The following is a 20934-nucleotide window of genomic DNA, read 5'->3' on the forward strand; positions in this document are numbered from 1 at the left end:
CGCTCCCCCTGCCCCAGCACGGCGGCAGACCCGGTTGAGCAGTTTATTTACAGTCGGTAACGCAGCAGAGACCCGCCTGCCCTCCGCGCCGGCACCCTCCGGTGGGGGAGCCCCGCCGTGCGGCAGGGCATGGGGCAGGCCGGCCAGCCCGGTCAGCAGAGCCGGAGGAGGGCACAGGCAGGAGCGGGGTGCAGGCAGGAATGGGGTGCAGGCAGGAGCAGGGCGAGGCCGCCGAGACCCCCGGCAGGCACTCAGCCTTCCCCCGGGGCAGACGCCAGGCTGCTCTCCCGGGACACACACGCCGTGTTCCCCCGGCGCTGGCCCTGCCCGCACTGCCGCGGTCGAGGGACAGTCCCGCCTTGCTGCTGGACATCGGGCAGGAGGAAGGGACAGCCAAGGATGTCCAGCCCTGTGGTCTCACTGCCAGAAGCGGGTCCCAGCCCTGTTTTGACCAACCATAGCAGCTGATTATCTCCCTAAAGGGGCCACATCTCCATGGTTAAGCCCTGGCCACCGGCAGAAAAAAGGTAAACATATCGTCGCCCCACCAGTCAGTCCCATGGCTCATGGAAGAGCTACTCGGGATCTGCCCGGCGTGGCTTGATGTCACGGGTCTTCATATAAGAGAGCAGCTGCTCAGGGATCTCAGCCAGCACGTCCTTGGCCAGGCGGGCCATGCTCAGCACCTGGTTGCCGGAGTCATCCACATAGTCCCGAAATGGCACAAACTGAGGACAAGAAGTTTGCAGTCAGGTTGGAAACAATTCTATTGCTGTGGGGTTCAGAAAGGGGGACTGAGCATCTCTCACCCATGGCAGGTCTGGATTCAATGCCAGAGTTACCTGTACAATGTCCCTCTCAGCATACCGTCCCCGGGAAGACAACCGTACCTCATCACCATCCAGCTCCTCCATGGCTGGGGGTGACAGCTGGTGTCACCAAGCCTCGGTGGGATGAACACCGGGGATAGAAACACCAGCCCTTTGGATGCCTTTGGCACCCCAGAGGAAGGGACAATGCTTCCATCCCGATTCCCTGGTGTCCCCAAGTCCCAACTCACCCTCAAACTCAGCTGGACCTACTCCCACAATGATGATGGACATGGGCAGGGAGGAAGCCTGTGGAGCAGAGGCAGGGTGTCAGCCAGGATAGTGTCCACATGAGGTGCACTTAGAGCAACAAGGTTGCACTCACGGTGACAATGGCTTCCTTGGTCTGCAGCATGTCAGAGATGACACCATCAGTGATGATGAGGAGGACATGGTATTGTGAACCATCGGTCACCTGGGCAGCTATCCTAAGGGGGAAAGGGATGGGGTCCCTCAAGCACCCCACTGGTGTGAGGCACTCGACCCTGCTGTGGGACAAATGGCATTTGGGGATGGCAAAGGGGAGAGTGTCCCAGGATAGATGGCATTTGGGGATGGCAAAGGGGACAGTGCCCCAGTGCTCACCCAGCCACCTGGTTGATGACAGGAGCAAAGTTGGTAGGACCATAGAGCTGGACAGTGCGTAGGCTTTGGAGGTAGGACTCCAGTACGCCTTCAATGCCGGCACAGCTGGGGTTCTCCACATTGTTGTTCTGAGGGACAGAGATGGGGCACTTGGAGGGGGACAACAGCTCCTGGTGTGCCCCAGGCTGTGGGACACTGGGGCAGAATATTGCCAGGGTGCTTCCCCTCCCCGCCAAGGTGCTGTGGGCACCCGCAAGACCAGCTCTGCCCCACAGCCAGGAGGTCTGGGTTCACTCTCAGCCCTGTCCCACAGGGAGAGCGCACCAGAGGAAACTGGTGGGAGATCTTGCCGTCAGGTGGGACTTTGGCACCAAAGCCGTAGGCAGGGAAGAGCTTGTCGCTGTCGTAGTCCTGGATGATTTCCCCCACTGCCTTCAGTGCCAGGGCATAGGCGCTCAGCTGGTACGGGCTCGCGTAGTGCAGCGAGGTGGGCTGTGATGGCAACCCTGTGGCACAGTTCCCATCACACCTGCCCCATGGCCAGCCCCATGGTGATGGGGACCCCCCAGACACCAGGTGCACTCACCATTGGAGGCCGTGAAGTCAATGGCAACAGTGAAATTCAGCTGCGTCCTTAAGGGGGAGAGCGAGGGAGGCTGCCGGCCCCACGGCACAGGGATACCATCTCCCAGCCCCACAGTGCCAGTGTTTCCCTGCCCAGACCCATTGCCTTGGCCCCCCTTCCCCAGCCAGCACCCCACAGCCCCACGCCACCGTTCTGCATCTACTTCCCAGCCCCACTGCCCCCTTGTCACCCCCAGGGTGAACCTTCACTGTCACCACTGTCCTTGCCCCGGGACTCTCAGCCATGGGGGATCTCGAGGAGCCAGAGGGCTCCCGGCCCCCCACTCACCCGCCCCGTATGTAGTCAACGAAGGTGAACTCAGACTCAACGGAGAAGGAGAGCAGTGTCACCTGTGGGCACAGGGGATCAGATCTGGAGCCCCCTGAACCTGGCACACACGGCAGGTGGAGCCACACCACCCCCTGGAAGACAGGAGGCCCAGGAACTCCCCAGCCCCACTCACAGTGCCAGAATTCACATATTTCTTCTTCTTGCATTTCTTCCTGGGATTCAGCACCTGCAGACACAGGGGTGAGTCAGTCCCAGCACGGAGTGCACCCTGCCCTCACCCTGACCCACCACCCTACCTCATACACTGTGAACTGACTCTGTGCTCGAGAGAGCTCCCGGTAGCTGGTGGCAAATTCCCCAATGAAGTCGTGGCTGCAGGAGTAACACAGGGTCAGTACGGGTGAGAAGTGCCCTGGGAAGCTTCAGCAGCAGCCTAGTGTCCCTTCCCTCACCTCCCATCCCGGTCCCAGTCGTACACATCTATCTTCACCGTCCTGAAAGTGAATGCACATAGTGGGTGAGCCACCTGCCAGGCTGGCACGGCCCCTCCAGCCCCTCATTCAGGGACACCCACACCCACAGCCCAACCTGCGGTGAGCACCCTGCCCACCAACTTCCAGCAGAGCCGCCCTGCCTGCCCAGCCTGAGGCTCTGCCAGGAGGGAGCAGGAAATTTGGGTCATTGTGGGGGCCTGGAAAGGAGGGGGATGCCTTTATGTAATTTGGGTTGCAAAAGAGAAAAAACCCAATCGGGACCCAATTCTGAGCTGCCTGCTGCTGCAGGGCCAAGCCCACAAAGAACTGCTCATACCCTGCTCTGGCCCCATGGCTGCCCATGTCCCTGCTCTGGCCCCATGGCTGCCCGTGTCCCTGCTCTGGCCCCATGGCTGCCCGTGTCCCTGCTCTGGCCCCATGGCTGCCCGTGTCCCTGTCCCCATCCCCATTCCTGTACCGGTCATAGTCGCCATTGCAGAGGGCGCGCACGGGGATGGTGAAGGGCTGCCACACCGGGTTGAGTGTGTTCTTCACCACCTCTGTCTTATGGCAAATTGTAAAGCTGGGGGGACAGGGCAGGGTTGGGCCACGCCGTCTGGTGACGTTGGCACCCTGTCTGCCCCACTGGGTCCCTGTGCTCACGTGCCATCCTCATTGCTACGATAGAAGACGAGGAAAGGATCGGATTTTCCAAAGAAGTCCTTCTTATCCAGCTTGTTGGCACACAGCTGCATTGTGACAATGTCCTGGGGACAGGGACTGTCACTGCCAGCCCCTCCTCACCCCTGGCACCAGCAGCTTCTGTACTGAGGGACCATGCAGTCCTCTGCACACTGCAGCTGGTACACAGGTACTCACCCGGCAGTTGCTCAGCTCCTCAGCCAGCAGCAGGATAGTTCCACACCGCTTCCCTGGGACACCCCTGGAACCAGAGGCACACAGTCAGCTTGGGGACAAGGAGGACAATCCAGGGACAAGAGGAGAGGTTAGGGTTGGGGCTTCTGTCTCACAGCTGGTGGTGCTTGGCAGTGTGACCAGAATCCCCAACAGAGGACATGTAGGGAGGGGTCCAGTGGAGCAGGTGGTGGGGACACAGTGTGGGACCCTCCCACCTCACCTCACCACAGGTTGTGACTCACGTTAGGGGTCTCTCCAGGCGTCCCCGCTGGGACCCAATCACCTCTCCCAGTGCCACAAATGCCTGCCCCAGGAAGTCCTGTGCTCCAAACAAAGCACTGTGAGACCATGGAGGGCAGTTACCCCAGTCCCCCACCACCCACACCCACCAATCCATTCTCTCCCAAGGCACCCATGGGCCCTGCCACCAACTTAACTCTGGACCACCCGAAGTTTCCTGAAGCTACATTGTGACCCAAGAACCACCTTGCAGCCCAGGACCTATTGTGCATCCCCAGGACTACTCCAGGTGCCTGCTCCATGTGCCTTACACTCATTCTGTGCCCCCAGGGCCAGCCCACATCCCTGGACCCATCCTGTGTCTCCCCCCAAACTGCCCTCCATGCCCTGACCTGTCCTGGACCCCTTGGGCCACCCTAGACCCATCCTACCCCGCAAAAACCAACCCTATGAAGTGTTCTGGCCCCATCCTGCCCCACCAGGCACTCCCAGGTTCAGGGTTCCCAGGGCAGAGCAGGGGCTGGTGCGTGGCAGGCACTTACCTTCTGTGAGTCCCCATGGGGCATGGAGAGATGGAGAGCAGGTTAGAGCCCTCTGAGGGGCACTTGTCCCCCGTCCCGACAGCACCCACACAGGGCACAGCCTCGTGGTGTCCCACCCACCATGGTGTCACTATGTGTCCCCCAGCACAGGTGGTGCTCACCTGTTTTAAAGCGGAGCAGCTCTTGGAGTCCACGTTGTATCTGGTGTGGGAGAACAGAGCCCAGAGCTGGTGCCTGCAGGGATGCTCCGGCACACAGCCCCGCTTCCCCACCCATCCCATTCGACACTGTATTCTTATTTATTATCCTTATTCATTACTGACTCGGTGCTTTATTCCACCCTCAGCGGTGCCAAGCCCTTCCCGGGCCACCCGACTCACACATCGAAGCGGAGGTTTTGCTTCTCCTCGAAGTAGTAGTCGAGGACGAACTTGCGGACAAAGTCGGGGTTCAGGGTGTTGTCGATCACCTCGGTGCGTCCGAACTGCAGGGAGAGGGGTGAGGGTGGCCCCCCCCAGGACCCGTCCCCATCGCAGCTGCCTCGGCGCTAATCCCGGTGGGGGATTAGCGCTGCTGGCGGGGCCGGATCATTAGCGTGGACGGGGAGGGATCATTAGCGTGGACACGGGTGGCCATATGGGCCCATTTAACCCAGCCGGGGATTAGCCAGGAGAGGGGACCACGCTCACCTCCTTCCACTCGCTGCTCCCCGAGACCTGAACAAAGAGGACCACCACTGCGGAGAGAGGAGCAGAGCCAGGCTGCCGTGCCGTGCCGTGTCTAGCATGCCATGCTCCCACCCGGCTCCGCCACCCACCTGGGTCGGACTTGGAGAAGGTGTCCATGTCCAGCAGGTTCCTGCGGGAAGAGCCAGGCGTGAGCCACCCTGAGCACCACTCACCTGGCCCAGCAACGGGTCCCCATGTCCATCCCCCTGATCATAGGTCAGCAGCGTGCCAGAAGGCCGTGCTGACACCCATGGGAAGGAGCATCGGCACACCCAAGGAGACATGCTGGCTCCCTCTGCAAGGTTCGGTGGGGCAGCAGAGCAAGCGGCGAGCAGCGTCTCCAGCGCTGATGATGATTGAACATGACAGGGAACCCATTTACAGGATGAAACCTTCCCCGGTGCCGCCGGCGCCCCGGCAGCAGGAGCTTGGCTAATGGCAGGGTGCAGAAGTGAGAAGAAAGGAGACACTTGGAGCAGGGGCTGAGCAGCCAGTGGGCATCCCCCGACACACCTACCGGCAGAGCGATTGATCGTCGTCCTGTGCGCGGTGTGACACCGGGAAGTGCCGGGGGATGCTACCGGCTCTGCTGGGATACTTCCCGCACCCCCGGGGCGGCAGCACAGGGTGGGCTGGGACACGGCCGGGGGCTGCGGGGCTAAGCCAGCTTCCCTGGCCTCAGCACGCAGGAGAGAGACCCCACTTTGGTCTGGGCTGGGTCCTGGGGCTGCGAAGCCGAAGGCTGCCCTGGGTTGTCTCCAGGTGTGACCCCCGGTCCCTGCCTGGAGCTGCCCGGTCCCGTGGCCCCACAGCCCCTCTGCCTGCTGTGAGGGAAGCTGGCAGCGGGGGCCAGCCAGGGCTCAGCCGCGGGGAGGGCACAACAGTCCCCGGCCCGCCCCAGAGTTTGCATAGCTCGTGGATGTGCCGGAGGTACCCACCCTGGTCGGGGCGCTCCGTGCCACAGGACCACAGCACAGGGACGCTAGCCCTCAGTAGGATGCTGGTACCTGTCCCTGCCAGCGGGACCCCTGGCCGCACACAGCGGTGCCTCCGACGGGCTATATTTAGCCGCCGGCAGACCGGTTCAGCCGCCGCCGCTTGATCGGCAGACCCTGGCCAGAAGCTGGGGCACAGAGCAGCCCCTCTCCCGCAGCCCCTATCCCGTTTCCACGTTCCCGGTCCCACTGCCTTGCACCGAGCTCGCAGTCAGCGCCGGCATCCCGCGTCCCGCCGGCATCTCCCACCTCCCACGAACATCGCCCCGCGAGGGGCTGTCCGCGCCCCAGCCGCGGGTGAGGGCATCGGGTCGCTTCACGCAGCCGTGCCCGGTGACAGCATCCCACGGGACCCCAGGAAGGGGACGGGACGGGTAGCAGCAGGGTAGAGGGACATTGGGCATACGCCCTGGCACCGAGAGCTACCCGGGGAGAGAGGAGAACGCGCAGCTCACAACGCCTCGAGCCAGGGGCTGAGCGGCGGGCAGCGGGACCCAACGAGCAGCCCCGCGGCGCATCCCGGTGCGCTTCGCACCCACCCGTGTCCACGGACTAGCCGCCGCCCTCCCGCTCCCTCGCCCGGCTCCCGGCTCACCGGCAGGACACGGTGAGCTCCACCTTGGTGCCCGGCACGCTGCCGGCCGCCGGCTCCAGCGCTCCCGGAGCCGCCATCCCCGCCCGGGCGCCGCCGATGCTCCGCGCCGCCTCCTCCCGCGCCGCCGAGGAGGCGCGCCCGGGGGCGGGCACGGCACGGGCACGGCGCGGCTCGGCACAGGCACGGCTCAGCACATCTGAGCACGACGGCCCTTCCCTGCCGGCAGCGATGGCACCAACCCGGGCACCAAGGTGTTCGGCTCCTGGGGCTCGGCTCCACCGGAACGTCCCGCCCGCGATTTCCAGTCGGGGGCACAGGGGGGCTCAGCCCCTATCCCGCCCCGCCGGCGGCTTCCTCCCGGGTTCGGCTCGGTGTTATTTCGGTGCCGACGCTTGCGAAGAGTGGGCCGGGCTATTTATAGTGAGCGGCGCGCCCGGCAGCGCGGCTCCCCCACGCCGCCCCCGCCCGCAGCCCACAGAGGAGGCAGGAGAGGGCACAGCTCGGGTCATTTACTGCAGAGACTCGCCGGAGCCCCCTCACCCCCCACCCCAGGCAGGGGGGTAGGCGGCAGGCGCTGGGTGCAGCAGGTGCCCGCACCAAGAAGAGGGTCCCAGGACTCTGCTGGGGGACGCGCCAGCCCCAGTTTTCCAGGCAGTGGTCTGGGAACGCCGTGTTCAGAGGGTGCTGCTGCCTCTCAGTCCCACGCCCCGCACAAACTGCTCGAGGAGGCCACCGATGGCCCCTGAGGGGTTGGGGGGCACGGCCTTTAGGCCGATGGTCCGGCTGTAGCTTGCTAGAAAGGCAGAACGCACTTCCTCCAGACGAGACTCACGGTCACTCGCTGACACCAGTCTAGGAGAGAGAAGTGGAGGTCAGTGACTGCCGCCATCCCTCTCCACATCCCAGCTCTCACTCCTGACACAGGGCTGTGGTGCTCAACGGGCTGCAGTGGCTGAGGCAGTGCAAGCCTGAAAAGGCTCTGTCCACAGAGCTGCTGGCAGCTGGTGCCACTGCCTCCTCATCCAACCCACAGAGCCAGCTGCAGCCTCGGTTTCTCTTGCTCCCCACGGGGTTTCCTCCTTCACACACCCCACTGTCCCCCGTTTCTCCCACCTCCATAGTGCTCATAAGGCTGCAATTAATAAACACAGTGGTGCTTTGGCAAAGTGGCTGCTGACATCAGACCCTACACCAGCTCCCTCCCCTCCTCACACAGATGAAGCCTGTCCACATGAGCTGTGCCTGGACAGTTGCTTCCAACCTATTTGCAACCATCCCTCACTTCTGCCAGCCCCAGCCTCGGCCTCACGTGCCTGTGCCAGCACAGACAGCTGTGGAAGGGGAGGATGAGAAGGAGCAGACAAGGTGACAAAAGCCCCAAGGAACACTCCAGCCATAGGAAGAGGACAGCTGAGCAGTGCTTTACTTCTGCTCCCCAGCATGGCTGCTCTCGGCAAGCAGGAACAGAGTAGGGCATGACTTCCCATGGGACCTGCTCTCCTCTCCGGCTGATCCACGCACTGGTTAGGGGCAGGGGAAAACAGCAGAAGGAAGGCAAGACTAGCTGAGGGAGCAAGGGAAATCAACACTGGGGCACAGAGGCAGCTGTTCCAAGCTCTCCAGCCTCAAATGATCCTTGCTGTGGTGCCTCTGCGACGTGCCAGCGGTTCCCAGAGAGATTAAGACATTCCTCAAAGGTCACTCCAAGGGCACAGTGCGAACCTTCCCCATAAAAAATTCTCTTTAATCTTCCAGCGCCTGGGCTGGCTATAAATTGGCACAGCTCATTTGAATGGAAGTGTTAACCACCCACAGCCAACAGCTTCGGTCCGGAAACAGCAGCAAGAGGATATGGTGGGAGGCCTATAAACAGCAAGCGATGCCAAGGCAGCCAACCAGGCCGCTGTTTACTGTGTCTGATAATAAAGAGAAGCCAGAGGGCAAAAAAAGGCAACAACATATCTAAACACATTAGTGATGCTTTTTGGCAACCTAATTAGGACATGGAACTCACAAACCTGCTAGCATTTAAAATAAACTCCGTGAAGGCAGGACTTACTTGCACCCGAGTACAGCGATCTCAGATGTCACGCGCAGAGGTAAGCGAGGGCGTGCAGCAGTTAGGTCCCATGTCTTGTGGCTCTCACACCTCTTTATAAGGCTGATTTTGTATTTGGGTTTTTCGGTTTGTTTTGTGGAGTGAGACACTCCAAGGCACAGGGTCAAGCAGCCAGCCACTGCTCCACACCAAGCCCTGCAGACTGGCTGCAGCATTTCACCCTGAACTGTTCACCGCGGAGGCAGGTCACGCTGCCTTGCCAAATCCACGGCACTCTGCCCCGCTACACTTCCTACAGCCTGCCCGCTCGCCTGCAGCTCGGGGTGCGGGATGAGAGGAGGCTGTCAAAGCCCCAGCTCGAAGTAAGCCCTGACAAGCCCCACACAAGCACAAGAAGTAGGCTGTGAAAAGCATACCTTCATCGAGCTGCTGCCAGTGAAGATGCAAAGTGGGAACTTAAATGGAATTAAAATAAAAAAAAATCATACTGTGTTGGGCTGCAAAAACTGGGATAAATCCACAATGGAGTCCTGAACAAACAAGGCTGATGCAGAACAGAGAGAGGGTAGAGCCTCTGGATTAAGATAACACAACACTGCTGGGAACTCTTCATCCTTTCAATGCAGTGCCTGTCCCGGTAGTTTCAGTTGAGCAGTTCCCAGCCTTCAAGCAACCCACAGCTTTAGTGAATAGCTGAATAGGGCAGAGCATCCACAGGAGAAGCACCACCACTGTTCTCCTCCTTCTGAATCCACTGCCCCAAGCAGTCACTCTCCGAACTGCATACGCCTAAGGCCTATCAACTTTGATTCACGTTTCTCTACTGAATTCCCTATTCTGACATTAAAACCAACTACAAGGGCAGCAACAACTTGTTGGTGATCAGCAGTGACCAAGCACAGCCAGGCTCAGGACACAGTAAAGCAGTCACTACTCAGATGCCCATCCTTCAGTCCCTTTTCTCTTGCCCATCTCCAAACTACTGCAGGAGCAGCTCAGTGTGTCCTCAGGAAAGGAGAAGAACAAATCCTGGCCAGGCCACGTCCAACATCTCTTGCAATGTTTCGATCTGTCAATTCATGGATCTTGTAGCTTCACTGTAAGTTGAAGGCAGCTGCTCTGGTCTGTTCAGCAACACAGCACGCAGCCACACAGAGTCAGGGCAGGCAGCCTGTCTCACAGGAGACAGGGGTTTTCATGCTGCTTGCCCTCTGCTCCAAAGCACGTACTCAGATCTCAGTAAGGGACTGAGCATCTGGCAGCACAGCTCTAGCATTGCTTGCTAGCAGCAGACCCTGATCTGCCATTTCAGTTTCTTGATGAAGAGTTTGCAGCCTGAAGGCACAAACCAAGGCTCTCCTCTAACAGCAATTAAAGCGCATCTCCAGTCTTTCAAGCTTCCAGAAGTGGATTTCTATTTGGGGACAAACATTTGCCTCCCAGCCATTTCACATGGCAGGATGTGGCAGGACACAGGGTCTCTGTGGCTCTGCACTGGCCAGGCACAGCACCTGCAAATGATGCTGCACAAGCCCAGACAAAATTTGGGTTACAGACGGAAAGTACTTCTCTTACTCCAGCAAGGATCTGACCCCAGTAGGTGAGCAAAATCGAAAACCAAGAAATCTGGGTTAGCAGTCCTGGCCTGACAAGTATGAATCCTCAACTGCACTCAATTATGCCCAAATTCAGCATCTTCGAGGAAGAGAGATGAACCTCTTCTTCCTACAGAAAGCAAAGAGCTCCCCCGTCATTAGGCAGAGAAAGTGCTGTTTTCTTTCTGTGTTCAGCATAAGCAAAGAGTGCTCAGGGACTGAGTTTGTGGATAGAAAACATCGAGGCAGAGAAGATGGAACAGTTTCTTATGGGCTCCCAGCCTCTCTGAAAGTGCCAGAGTGATAAAGTTGCAGTGCTCGCAGGCAGCCGAGAGACCCAAGGAGAGATCCTGCATTTAAGACACTTACAGGCAAGTGTTAGAGAACTCATCCGGGAAGCTGCAAGGGAGAGAGGCGTCTGCGTTCAGGATTGCCTGCTCCCGAATACTGCCACACCCTGTCACCATCTGCCAGCTGCCAAAGTCTGTGGAAACGGAAGATCCGGGCAGAGAATGGTCCGCCGATCTGGGGCAGAGAGAGAGGGAGACGGCTCCATCAGTCAGATCATTCAGCCACGTGCTTTTCCCTGCTGCTGCTGCCAGGGACCTGCCAGGCGGGCAGCCAGCAGCGCCTGTGCCAGCACTGTTGACACGCAGGAACCAGGGTGCAACATGCAGCTCGAGCTGGGCCCCAGACCAAGCCTTTCCTTTGAAAGTGAAGGGAGAGCCAAGTTGGCTGGGGCCAACAAAGCAGCAGGAGCACACCAGGAGCTGGACAGGAGAGAGCCAGCATGAAGCAGATGGCCATGCAAAACTGAGAAACCCATTAGTGAGATGGAACAGCACATCCTGCCCCGAGTCCTTCACAGATGTGAAAGCTGTGTGGTAGAAGGGACATTCCCCTGTTGCTTGTTGTAGCTGTTAGCACATTCCAGGGCAGCAGGGCAAATCAAGGCTGTGACTTGGTTAGTGCTGGGAAAGACTTACAGATCATTGTCCTGGCAGCAGTTAGAAAGCAGATCACTCCTGAGCCATTACCACCAGATCTGAACAGAGCCAAGGCTCAAGGCGTACCCAGGACCCCTACCCTCAGCACCTGAACATCTCCTCCCTATTAAACAAAGGGCTGTGCCAGAAAGCAGGTGACAAAACATCTTCAGGACAGGCTAAATAGCCAAGGAAGGATAATTGTTTGATGTATGCAATCTCCCACCAGGAAAGAAAGAAGCATGAAACATGGAAATGAATCTGAGGAGTCCCTCCAAAATCTCAGAGAAGAGGGCACAATCACTTGAGACAAACCCAGAGCTCTTGGCTTCCAAGGGAGCAAGCAATTATTAAGCCTTGCTGCACAGCAGAGTGTACATAGCTGGAAGCACAGCCTGTGGCTGAGCTGCTCAATTACACACTACCAAGATCTTCTGGATAATTTATCTGCGTTCTGCTGGGCAGAGAGCAGTGCTCCAGCTCTGCTGGGCCAGGTACTTGCACGCTGTCTTCACAGCTAAGAATAGCAGTGGCGCACTGCAGCTGCTCCCCAAGGGACCAAGGGAACAGCCACAAAGACAGGCTCTCCCACAGCAAGAAGGACCTGAGCTAGACTGGAAGGCAAGAGTGGGAAGAGATGCACAGCAGGAAACCTATTTGCAATCTCGATCTAATTCCAGGCCTGCCATTTAATTAGTCTGATCAATACAGCCAAGTTTGAGCAGTGTTAAATGTGGTCCTGAGCTGGGTGTACAAGCACAAGAAAGGGAGTCACACAATTCCCTGCATATCAGTTTCCCATCACGGCTGCAAGTTTGGGGCTAATACCCCTGTCTGGCAGCTCAGCGTCTGAAAGGACATGACAGCAGAAATCAGGGAGAGCAGAGCTTCACCTGTCTCACACAGATCTTGTTCTTTGGCTGCTCAATGAACTGAGGAGTGAGGGTCAGAGTACTGGGAGACCCCTGTATTGCAAAATGGTGCTTTTCCTGGGGTATGCAATACCTGAGTAAGAATGAGAGCACTTCACTGAAAGCAAAAGCAAAGCATATACTGTTAGAAAGACCTTCAGGACATCAGACAGGGATAACCTTTCCTGGAAAGCAAGGAATTTGCAAGGGAAGGGGAGCTGCTGTTCAGTGACATCTACTTCTCTCTGTGCCTTTGGAAGATAAAGTGGAGGAAGTCAGTGTGAAGGAGAGCAGGCAGAGTGTTTGGGCCCACAGCACTGTGCCATGATGGAATCACAGTGGGAACACTGCAGGATGCCAAGGAGAAGCATGGAGGAATAGTGCTTCAGTGCAGAGTGAAGAGGAAGATGTCACCTCCCCGAGAGCACAGCACAGTCAGACAGGAAAAACAGGAGTGTCACACATGGTGACACAAAATTGAGCTAAAGGAGTAAAGAGATCTGCAGGCAATAGGCTTGGGCTGAAAGTAGGCAGAGACAGGATTCTGCCAGAAAAAGTAATGAGCTGCTGAACAGAGGACAGGTTTGTGGCCAGATAGAAACAAAGGTTTTGGAGAGGGCAAGCACGAATGCAGGAGGGCCTGGACTACAGCAGGACCCCCAGAGAGAACAGAGTTCTGCAGCTCTTGCAAAGGGACAGTAGTATCTGGAGCCTACTCAGGAGACTGCCCACATGGCAAACCATGATCCAGGGCACCAGGGTCAGCAAAAGTATCTCTCTGCCCAATGTCATCAACCACACCAGTCCGATAAGTCTGTGCTAAAGAAGGTGAACAGAAAATTGTTTTTTGCTTTGGGTGCATAGCCCCAGCTTCCAAATGCTGGTTATCTTCCATGGCTGTCAGCTGAGATTAAACTGATCTTACACCACCTCTTAGAGGTGGATCAAGTCATCTTTTGAATTCTGCCATGGACAGGCTGATAAAAGCACAGTGTATCTCCTGCAAGACTGACTTGGTGACTTTCTAGTCCTCCAGCCTTCCTGGGGTCCCCAGCCCTGTCAAGTAGCTATGCATACTTAGTAAGGTTTCATCTAATGCAACAATGCTGGGGTCTAAGAGTTCAAGGCAGTAAAACAAACACCTGTCGATTATTTGAATAAACTGATGGACTCTGCAATGAGTCTAAGTAATTTCTTTCCTGGCCCAGAGATCTGAGCCTGGCCAGCAGAGCTAAGATATTGTGGCAGACCTTCCCCTCTATCCCCAAAGCCTTCTCAAGGGAGGCTCCTGAGGAAATGTCACAATCAATAAGCATCTTGAACAGCCTCAAGAGACAGCAGGGGCTAAACCTGGTAAGAAGACACAGCATGGGAAATTTTGTGTTCTCACTGCAATGGCAGCAGAGCTTCTTAAAAGTTGAGCTTGGCTTCAGATCAAGACTAGATGTCTGGGGTGACTGCACCCCAATGCAATCCAGTTAGTGCTAGAGATGAAAGTATTCCTGAAATTTCTATCTTGAATATTTCTTAGTGCAGAACCCCAAAAGAGCTTCAGTGAGGCCCCTGGAACAAGCTGGAACTGCCAGGACATCAGAACCAGTTCCCAAGTCTTTAAGAAGAGCATGCCTGCAATACATGACAGCCATGCCAGAGGCTGGCTAGGAGGGAGGGCAACACGGAGTGCTGGGAAGCAGCTGGACACAACAGCAAAGCTGACATGGTTAGAGGAGATGAGATACAGCCAATCTTCAAGTCGCTGTCTCTGCCACAGACATCTAATAGCAGACAGAAAAAGAATCAAAGTGAGCTTCACACACCCACCTCTTCAGGTCCATGAGTGGGAAGAAACTCCCTCAAAAGTGCAAGATTAACTAAATTAGATTAGCAAAACAGAGATGAGCTGCAAGCTGTTCCTTCACACAAGAAAGGACCTCTCGCAGGCCATAAACTGGCAGCTCCTAACCTGGAATGGTTCCTTTTAATTAGGTCAGTGCTTTCCATGCAACATGCTGCACAAGACAGTATTTCAGAGCACATGGACACTCACTTGCCTGCCAGAGAAGAGTCAATACTGGAGGCAGAGCAACAGTTAGGGATCCTTCCCTTTCTCAATACGTAACTGAGATGAGTGCCAAGTGCCAACAGCTAGGCTCCATCCTGCCCTGTGCTGCTCCTGCTCACCTGATGTATTTTCACACACCTAGGACTATTTGGGAAGCAGCTCATTTGCTAGCATATGCTCTTGCCTCAGATTGAAGCATTAAGTAGGTTCTGTATGTATGGGCAGACTGTGGCAACCTGGAGTAAAGGGCAACCCTTCCCACCTTTGCGTGGGAAATATTGGCAAGGAGTATGGCACTCTGCCAAGAACTGTGAGCCCTGACTGGATCCCAGGCAGTTATCTACAGGCTGGGATAGTGCCCCAGCAGCCTGTACCCTGTGAGCACCATTTCTGATTGCACACAGTCATGTGCCAGCCAGCAAGCCCATTCTGTGGCACGATCGTGCATTAATTCCAGAAAACATTCCTGTAAACAATTCCTCTCCTGCTGTGGTCACTACCCCAAGCTGTCAGATTGCATATACACCTTCTGAGCAAGGTGGCTATAAAGATCAAGATACACAGTGCACACACACTCTTCTCACTACCAACAAAACACCCAAAGCCAAGGGGCAGCAGCTTCTCTGTCCCACTCTGCTCTCAGTGTGCTCCCTCCAGACCCACAGCTCAGCCATCTGCAGCCCTTAAGTAAGGGAGTTCTCTGTGACTGCTGGTCAAAGCAGATCCTCTGCAATTTAACTCCTCCAGATCTCGACTCTCTAGATTATAGTACTCTGGGTTTTGTTTAATTGACTTAGCAAAAGCACATTCAAGCAAAGATTATCTAGCTGCTAATCCACATTAGTGCTATGTAGACACACGCTAAATCCCTGACACAGATACAGAATTTTTCTGCAGTGTCATGGGACACTTAAGACTGCTGGTGTCAAATGCAAATACAGGAAAAGGTTTGCAAACTGCAACCCTGTCGCATACAGGGGGTTCAATCTGAGGGACATCGACTGCCATACTAAGAGCTCTCTGTAGAACAAGCAGCACCTCGTCCTACTCTGCAAATAGTCTATGCAATATCCTCCTGTGTGTTTGTCTTCTGCAGATGTGATATTACCATCGTGTTGAAATAAGCCAGAAAGACTGATAGGAATTGCCTTTGTACTGCTTTGCCTAATATGAACCATCCCGGAATTTACCAGTACCAAGGACCTCTGGAGCAGAGCAAGGTACCCAAGATGAGCTGATAAAGGGACAGCAGCAGCCTGTTGACATTGCCTGGCCAGGAGAAGGGCTTGGCTCCTAAGGTCTGACTGGGCATTTGTGATCCCTTCTTTTAAGGCAGTCCAGTTCCCCCCTCCCAGGCCCTGCTCATGTCTCCTGCTGACTTGGCTTTCTGTTCCCTCCAGAGCTCCCCTGCCTGCCAGCACCTGGACTGGGCTGTTGACCTGAACTACCTGAAGGATACCTGCTGGCATTTTACAAGCAACCATTTTAACCACTGCAGCAGAAGTTAAGGAAAGTGTTTTGTTGCTATGGCCACACAGAGGATTAGGAAGTCAAGTACAGTGGTTTCTTCATCTCAAGAGCCTTGGGTGTTGACTTGCCAGCAGCACTGCAGGAATAAAGGTATTTTTGGCATCCTGATCAGTCTCCGTGTTCCTGCTTTTCCATCTGAGTATCACAATTTTTCAGAAGGCAAAGAGACAGAAGTTACCTCTTCCTTCCATCACAGTCCTCCAGCCAAAATGGGACCCATTTTTCCTTCAGGGTAGAAAATGGTGGCTGAAGGTACTGTGTTATCTACCAGACCAATTCAGACTACCACAGCTGAAGCAGGGAGACCAAAGGCTAAGTGGAATGACAGAATCTCTTTCAGAAAAAAACATACCATGCTTAGAACCCAGAAACTGCAGCCCATGACAATGTCTGACAAGGCAACCCTAACCCTCAGTATGGTGCTCTTCTGCCTCCTCCTGTTTCTCCTCTTTGCTCTTGCAGAGCAGTCTGGCTGAGGCTTACAAACTGCTTCTTCCTGAGCACTGCTGCAACCTTGCTACCAGCAAGCACTGAACAGCCTGTCAGACCTTGGGAATGGCATGGGACCACGCACAGGAATTGTGGCACTACCACTGTGAACAGAGCAGCTCCCAAGACAAGCTGTTTTCTTTCCAGTATTTTCTTCTCTTCTTGGGAGATTCTTTCAATCTTACAGAAAATGCAGAGGTGGGCCCCAGCAACAATTCCAACCCCTTCTATTGATATCTTTCCCTGGGGAGAGCAGTTACTCTCATTTATGAAAACTAACAGACACTGGGATTTTTCTCTGGAATCGTGAGACACTTGTTAAGGAAGTCTTATAAATTTTCAATGTTTTACTTGTTTGTCATTTTATTTTCCATACGATGAGAGAGTACTCAGATTTGGCCAGTGGCTGATTCAGAATCACTACAAAAAGACTCATCAGAAAATCTGCAGAGGCTACACAAGCATATGACGCTGTTAACAGCAACCTCTTATCTCAGAGTCTCTTTATTCCATGTTGGCCTAAACACATGGTGTTTGCTCCACAGGCTCTGCTCTTTCTTCCCTAGGCCAGCTCACAGCTCGAGCCGGCCTATCGCAGTGTCAGACTCCAGAAGGGTGCCTTTGTTATGGTGTGAGATTAGGCTCGGGTCCAGGGTCCCCATTCCCCAGCAGGAACACTCAGCCTTCAGGGCAGAATCCTTTGTGCTGACACAGTGTTTGAAGCTTGCTCTCAGCAGATTCCTATCTCTGCTTGCCACCAGCACCCAGTTTTTTCCAACCTGCATCATCAGGAGGGTCAGCAGGTGAAAAGGGGGACAGGATAGATGCAGAGTGAGGTCTGCTTGATTTGAAAAGCTTCCTTCCCCAAACACCACAGCCATTTCAAACCCTGGTGGATGTGTTAGACAGAGAAAGTGCTGTGAGCTGGAAGCATGCAGGATGCAGAGATGTGAGAGCTCAGATGAGGCATGCGCTGAGGACAGGCACAAGACAGCTGGCTGTTATCAGCACAGCTCCTCGCTCCTCTAGGGGCTCAGGCAGGAGTGTCTGTGTTTAACGGCCAGCACTCCAGACAAGAGAGGAACAGGCCTCTCGAGGTTTGTCCATAGACACAAACACAGGTGCTTCAATGTTTCCAGAGCCACACAACTGCAGCCCTGCACTCCCTTTACCAGACACTCATCTTGCTGAAAAATGCCCTGCTCTGTCCCATCTCACCTGGATCTGGGCACTTCTAGTGGGCTGCTTCCAATCCTCAGGAAGTTATCAGAATGGGTTGATGAGGAAGAGCTGGAGGACTTGACTTCAACCATCCCAGTGGAAGGCAGCCTGTCTTCAGACTGCTGTGCTCTGCTCCAGAGCACGGCTTGCGGTGACGATGCACAGCTCTTCCTCCTGAGGGATGGAGGATGTGGGTGAGAAAGCTGACTTTTCTATGCACTCCAACTAGGAATCCTTTCCACCACAGGCTGGAGTTCAGCCCAGCAGCTACAAGCTCTTGTTTCCAGTGAACCCGCCCTCCTCCCTCCCAAGGAGCCATGAGTCACAGTAAAAGCTCAGGGAGGGGGTACACCGAGCTCAACCCATCTCTGCCCATTCTTTTATAGATCACCATCCACGTGACCTGGAAATCAGAGACGGGAGAATGCACCAGCCCACACACACACAGCGATTGCTTTGTTTAGTCTAGCAGCAAAAATGCCTTGAGCAAGGGGCCTCCCAGCGGGGAAAGACCATTTCAGTCTGCTGGAACTCCACAGTGTGTATCAGCCCAGGTGGGCGTTCGTGCGCACCGAGGGCGGCAGGGACACACCACCAGTGTTATCTTCCCTTTAAGCAATTTCCTTTGGGCACCACTGACCACACTCCTGACCATGTGCTTACAGCTGACAGTCACTCCAGATGTAGGTACACTTCAGTTCTCTCTCTGTCTATGCTGACAGCCCAAACTGCTCTGGCTTCTTTCCTTGCCAGCACATTCAGACTCAGCCATGATTCGCTGTCCATTGCTGCATCAGGCCTTAGCTCACAGTACCATCCAACTGCATGCCAAAAAAGTACTCATCTGGGACTAATTCATATCACTGCTGCTCCACATTCAGAAGACTTTCCTTCTTATGTTTGGTTTTGTTTTTTTCCCTGAAGAGTCCCAATAATTTCTCCCCTTCCAAGATCACAATGAATTGGACAAAGACTCCCTATGTACAAAAGTAAAAAAGAAAAATTCTAAAGCAAACAAACTCTAGGGGAAAAGATGTTACTCTTCCTAAAACATGGAAGGGCATCTCAGCTTTGAGATCTCAAGCACTGTCAGCAAGTGCAGCTAAAGACAGGCTCATTGTACAGTGAAAAGTGTGATATCCTCTCTTCATTTCTTGAAGGGTGTCCACCCTCAAACATCACACCACAGCCTCTCTTAAGCTTTATTCATATCATGTTATCATAGCTGCCAACATCTCCAAGTACAGCCTGCAGAAACAGGTCTGAACAGCTAAAAATCAAATGCCTCTCCCTGCACAGAGACTGTGAGGCCCCCTGTTTTCAGGGGAACACAACAAAGTGCATCCCCTCATGCTATGCAGAGCACATCTCATGCAGCTTGTAGCAAGCCCTATGTATTCTCCAGACTACAGAGCCACAACATCCTGTAGTACAGCACCCGTGACCAGTCTTCTCACTGAGCACTCATGGGAGGGTTCACAACCTTCCCCTTTTCCAAGCTCATGCCCTCAGCATGGCCCACACCATCCCTGCGGAGCAGCTGCTGGCCCCAACCCAGCCTGAGGTCTTCCAGAGAAATAAAAGCAACCCAGAAGGAAGCAAATTGCAAAATCAAGCCCTGATCTACACAAGTGCAGCTATCTCCTCCAGCATGCTCTGGTCACTTCACATCTTGTAAAAAGCACACATAGATTCTGTGCAGCAGAATCGAGTCTGTGTGTCCTGAGCACTCAGAGCAACACAAATGCTTCCAGTTCACTACCCTGCAGCCCTGCAAGTGGAAAGCGGCTCTCTACTCAATGCAGTCACTTTGATGTGGATAGGTAGGCTCTCTGTGTTAAGAGGACACCGTGTTGTTCACTTGGCAAAGAGTTTGGGACTCTCCATCTCCATTTTGTGATTCTGCACAGATATTCTCCTTTCCCTTCTCAGCACTTTAGATTGAATATACAATGTGCTTTTGAAAGGCTGCTGCCACTAGCATGGCTGTAAGCTCAGTCCCAGAGGACTTCAAATGCCTCCAGCACAACCCAGATTTAATTTAAAATAATTGCAATATAAAATAGCATCTTCACATGTGCTGAGGGAGAAGAGAGAAAAATTAAACTGAGAGGGGCAACCCTACAGCAAGGCTCTGAAATCCCCAAACAGCACCAGAAATTCCACAAGCAAGTCCAAAACCTGTCCCAGAGCAGCAGAGTTGCCAGACACCTTCCCTGCTTCCAGACAGACACCTGCATCCCCACGCAGGTCCTATGTGACCCTCTATCAAGAGGCAGTACTGAAAATTCAGTATTCTCCCCTGGAAATGTCTCTAATCAGTGCTGCAGGTAGGAACCTGCTTTCAGCTCACATGACTGATGCTGGTAGAGGGGCAAAAATTTAGAGGGAATTCTTGGCCACCCAGCCCAGCTCCCACTAACTGCAGACACTCCCCGTGTATAATGTCTTTCCTAAACTCTGATTAAGCTTCATTTTAGGGCAGCTAAACCATCTCTACTTTTCCCTGGGGAGGCTGCTGTGAAATGTAATTTTTCTGGTACTTTGGAACAATCTTTTAAAAGTAATAAAATCCTCTGTGGATGAAGTTTAACAGTGGAACTTGTGAAAATGAAACAAATATGCTTTACTCTCATCTATGTACAAACTTTGGAGCATCCCTGCGGAACCCTGACAGCCTTTTAATGTGGGGTGGCCTCCAACTTTTGGTGCAGAAGCTCTGGAGTACAAACTGCAGCAAAGCTTCTGACAGTCAAATTTCTCCCCTCACTGTAAGGAATCCATGCTACAGAGACCAAACCTGGAGGGCAAGACACTGCAGAAATATTTTTTCCATCAGGCTGATGAGCCAGCCCCTTTGTTCAGCCCACCAAGTGGTTATCTCCTCACCATGCTGCTTGAGCCTGTGATCCTGCTGGCATCAGCTCCACTGCTTCATAGGTGAAGCTCCCAGCTGCTCCAGGGGAACTTTCCATCCCCAGGGAGAAGTCACTGCTCAGGCTTGTGGTGCTGCCGCGGTCTCTCTGCTCTAGAGAAGAAAACAGAGCTACCTGAAGACCAGCTTGATTTCACTCACTTTCTCTCCCTTTAAGCAATACACTTCCCTGTGCCCTGTGTTCTTGCAAGGCCCCACAGGCAGCACACCTGTTTGGGGTCACCCTGAAGTTGGGAACCCAAGCCTACAAGCAATGAACCATTCGAGCACCCAGGGGCACTGATG

At 54.7% G+C, this 20934-nt stretch overlaps 2 protein-coding genes across 8 annotated transcripts in view; both read right to left on the reverse strand.

Annotated features, from left to right (window-relative positions):
* Positions 1–29: 29 nt before the first annotated feature.
* CPNE9 (copine family member 9) lies at positions 30–7208 on the reverse strand. 4 transcript variants are annotated; one of them, XM_030282844.4, is made up of 20 exons: positions 6862–7208; positions 5361–5401; positions 5233–5279; positions 4924–5027; positions 4705–4744; positions 4004–4080; positions 3723–3786; positions 3507–3610; positions 3322–3426; positions 2823–2864; positions 2667–2742; positions 2543–2596; positions 2368–2429; positions 2041–2087; positions 1779–1960; positions 1455–1582; positions 1195–1297; positions 1061–1118; positions 843–916; positions 30–728 (listed from the first exon to the last, which is right to left on the reverse strand). In XM_030282844.4, the coding sequence occupies exons 1-20, from the start codon at positions 6936–6938 to the stop codon at positions 576–578; spliced, it is 1638 nt and encodes a 545-aa protein (XP_030138704.1). In that variant the 5' UTR covers positions 6939–7208; the 3' UTR covers positions 30–575. The 4 variants fall into 4 exon arrangements, with proteins under 4 accessions (XP_030138704.1, XP_072791069.1, XP_072791068.1 ...); XM_072934968.1 differs by lacking the exon at positions 6862–7208 and adding an exon at positions 5789–6184; XM_072934967.1 differs by lacking the exon at positions 6862–7208 and adding an exon at positions 5544–5760 and having other exon boundaries at positions 843–981.
* A 145-nt stretch (positions 7209–7353) lies between these two features.
* MTMR14 (myotubularin related protein 14) overlaps positions 7354–20934 on the reverse strand; it is a 32463-nt gene continuing 18882 nt past the window's right edge. For 2 of the 4 annotated variants that reach the window (XM_072934965.1, XM_030282837.4), the window contains exons 17-20: positions 20604–20742; positions 17712–17888; positions 10885–11040; positions 7354–7713 (exon numbers count right to left, since the gene is read on the reverse strand). In XM_072934965.1, the coding sequence (XP_072791066.1) occupies positions 7536–7713; positions 10885–11040; positions 17712–17888; positions 20604–20742 (650 nt within the window). In that variant the 3' untranslated portion in view covers positions 7354–7535. Of the gene's footprint in view, positions 7714–10884; positions 11041–16822; positions 17273–17711; positions 17889–20603; positions 20743–20934 lie in introns of those variants that run through there. The other 2 variants (XM_030282838.4, XM_030282839.4) reach the window with 2 other exon arrangements.

This window comes from Taeniopygia guttata, chromosome 12 (genome assembly GCF_048771995.1).
Source record: "Taeniopygia guttata chromosome 12, bTaeGut7.mat, whole genome shotgun sequence".
Lineage (NCBI taxonomy): Eukaryota > Metazoa > Chordata > Aves > Passeriformes > Estrildidae > Taeniopygia > Taeniopygia guttata.

What these genes read in the sequence shown, in the direction of transcription:
- CPNE9 (XM_072934966.1), bottom strand. Translation starts at nt 5,635, where the DNA reads ATGTTCAATCATCATCAGCGCTGGAGACGCTGCTCGCCGCTTGCTCTG. An exon ending in GAGCCAGCATGTCTCCTTGG is followed by an intron (nt 5,402 to 5,543) that starts GTGTGCCGATGC and finishes CTCTTCCCGCAG; the next exon opens with GAACCTGCTGGACATGGACA. An exon ending in GGAGCAGCGAGTGGAAGGAG is followed by an intron (nt 5,028 to 5,232) that starts GTGAGCGTGGTC and finishes CTCTCCCTGCAG; the next exon opens with TTCGGACGCACCGAGGTGAT.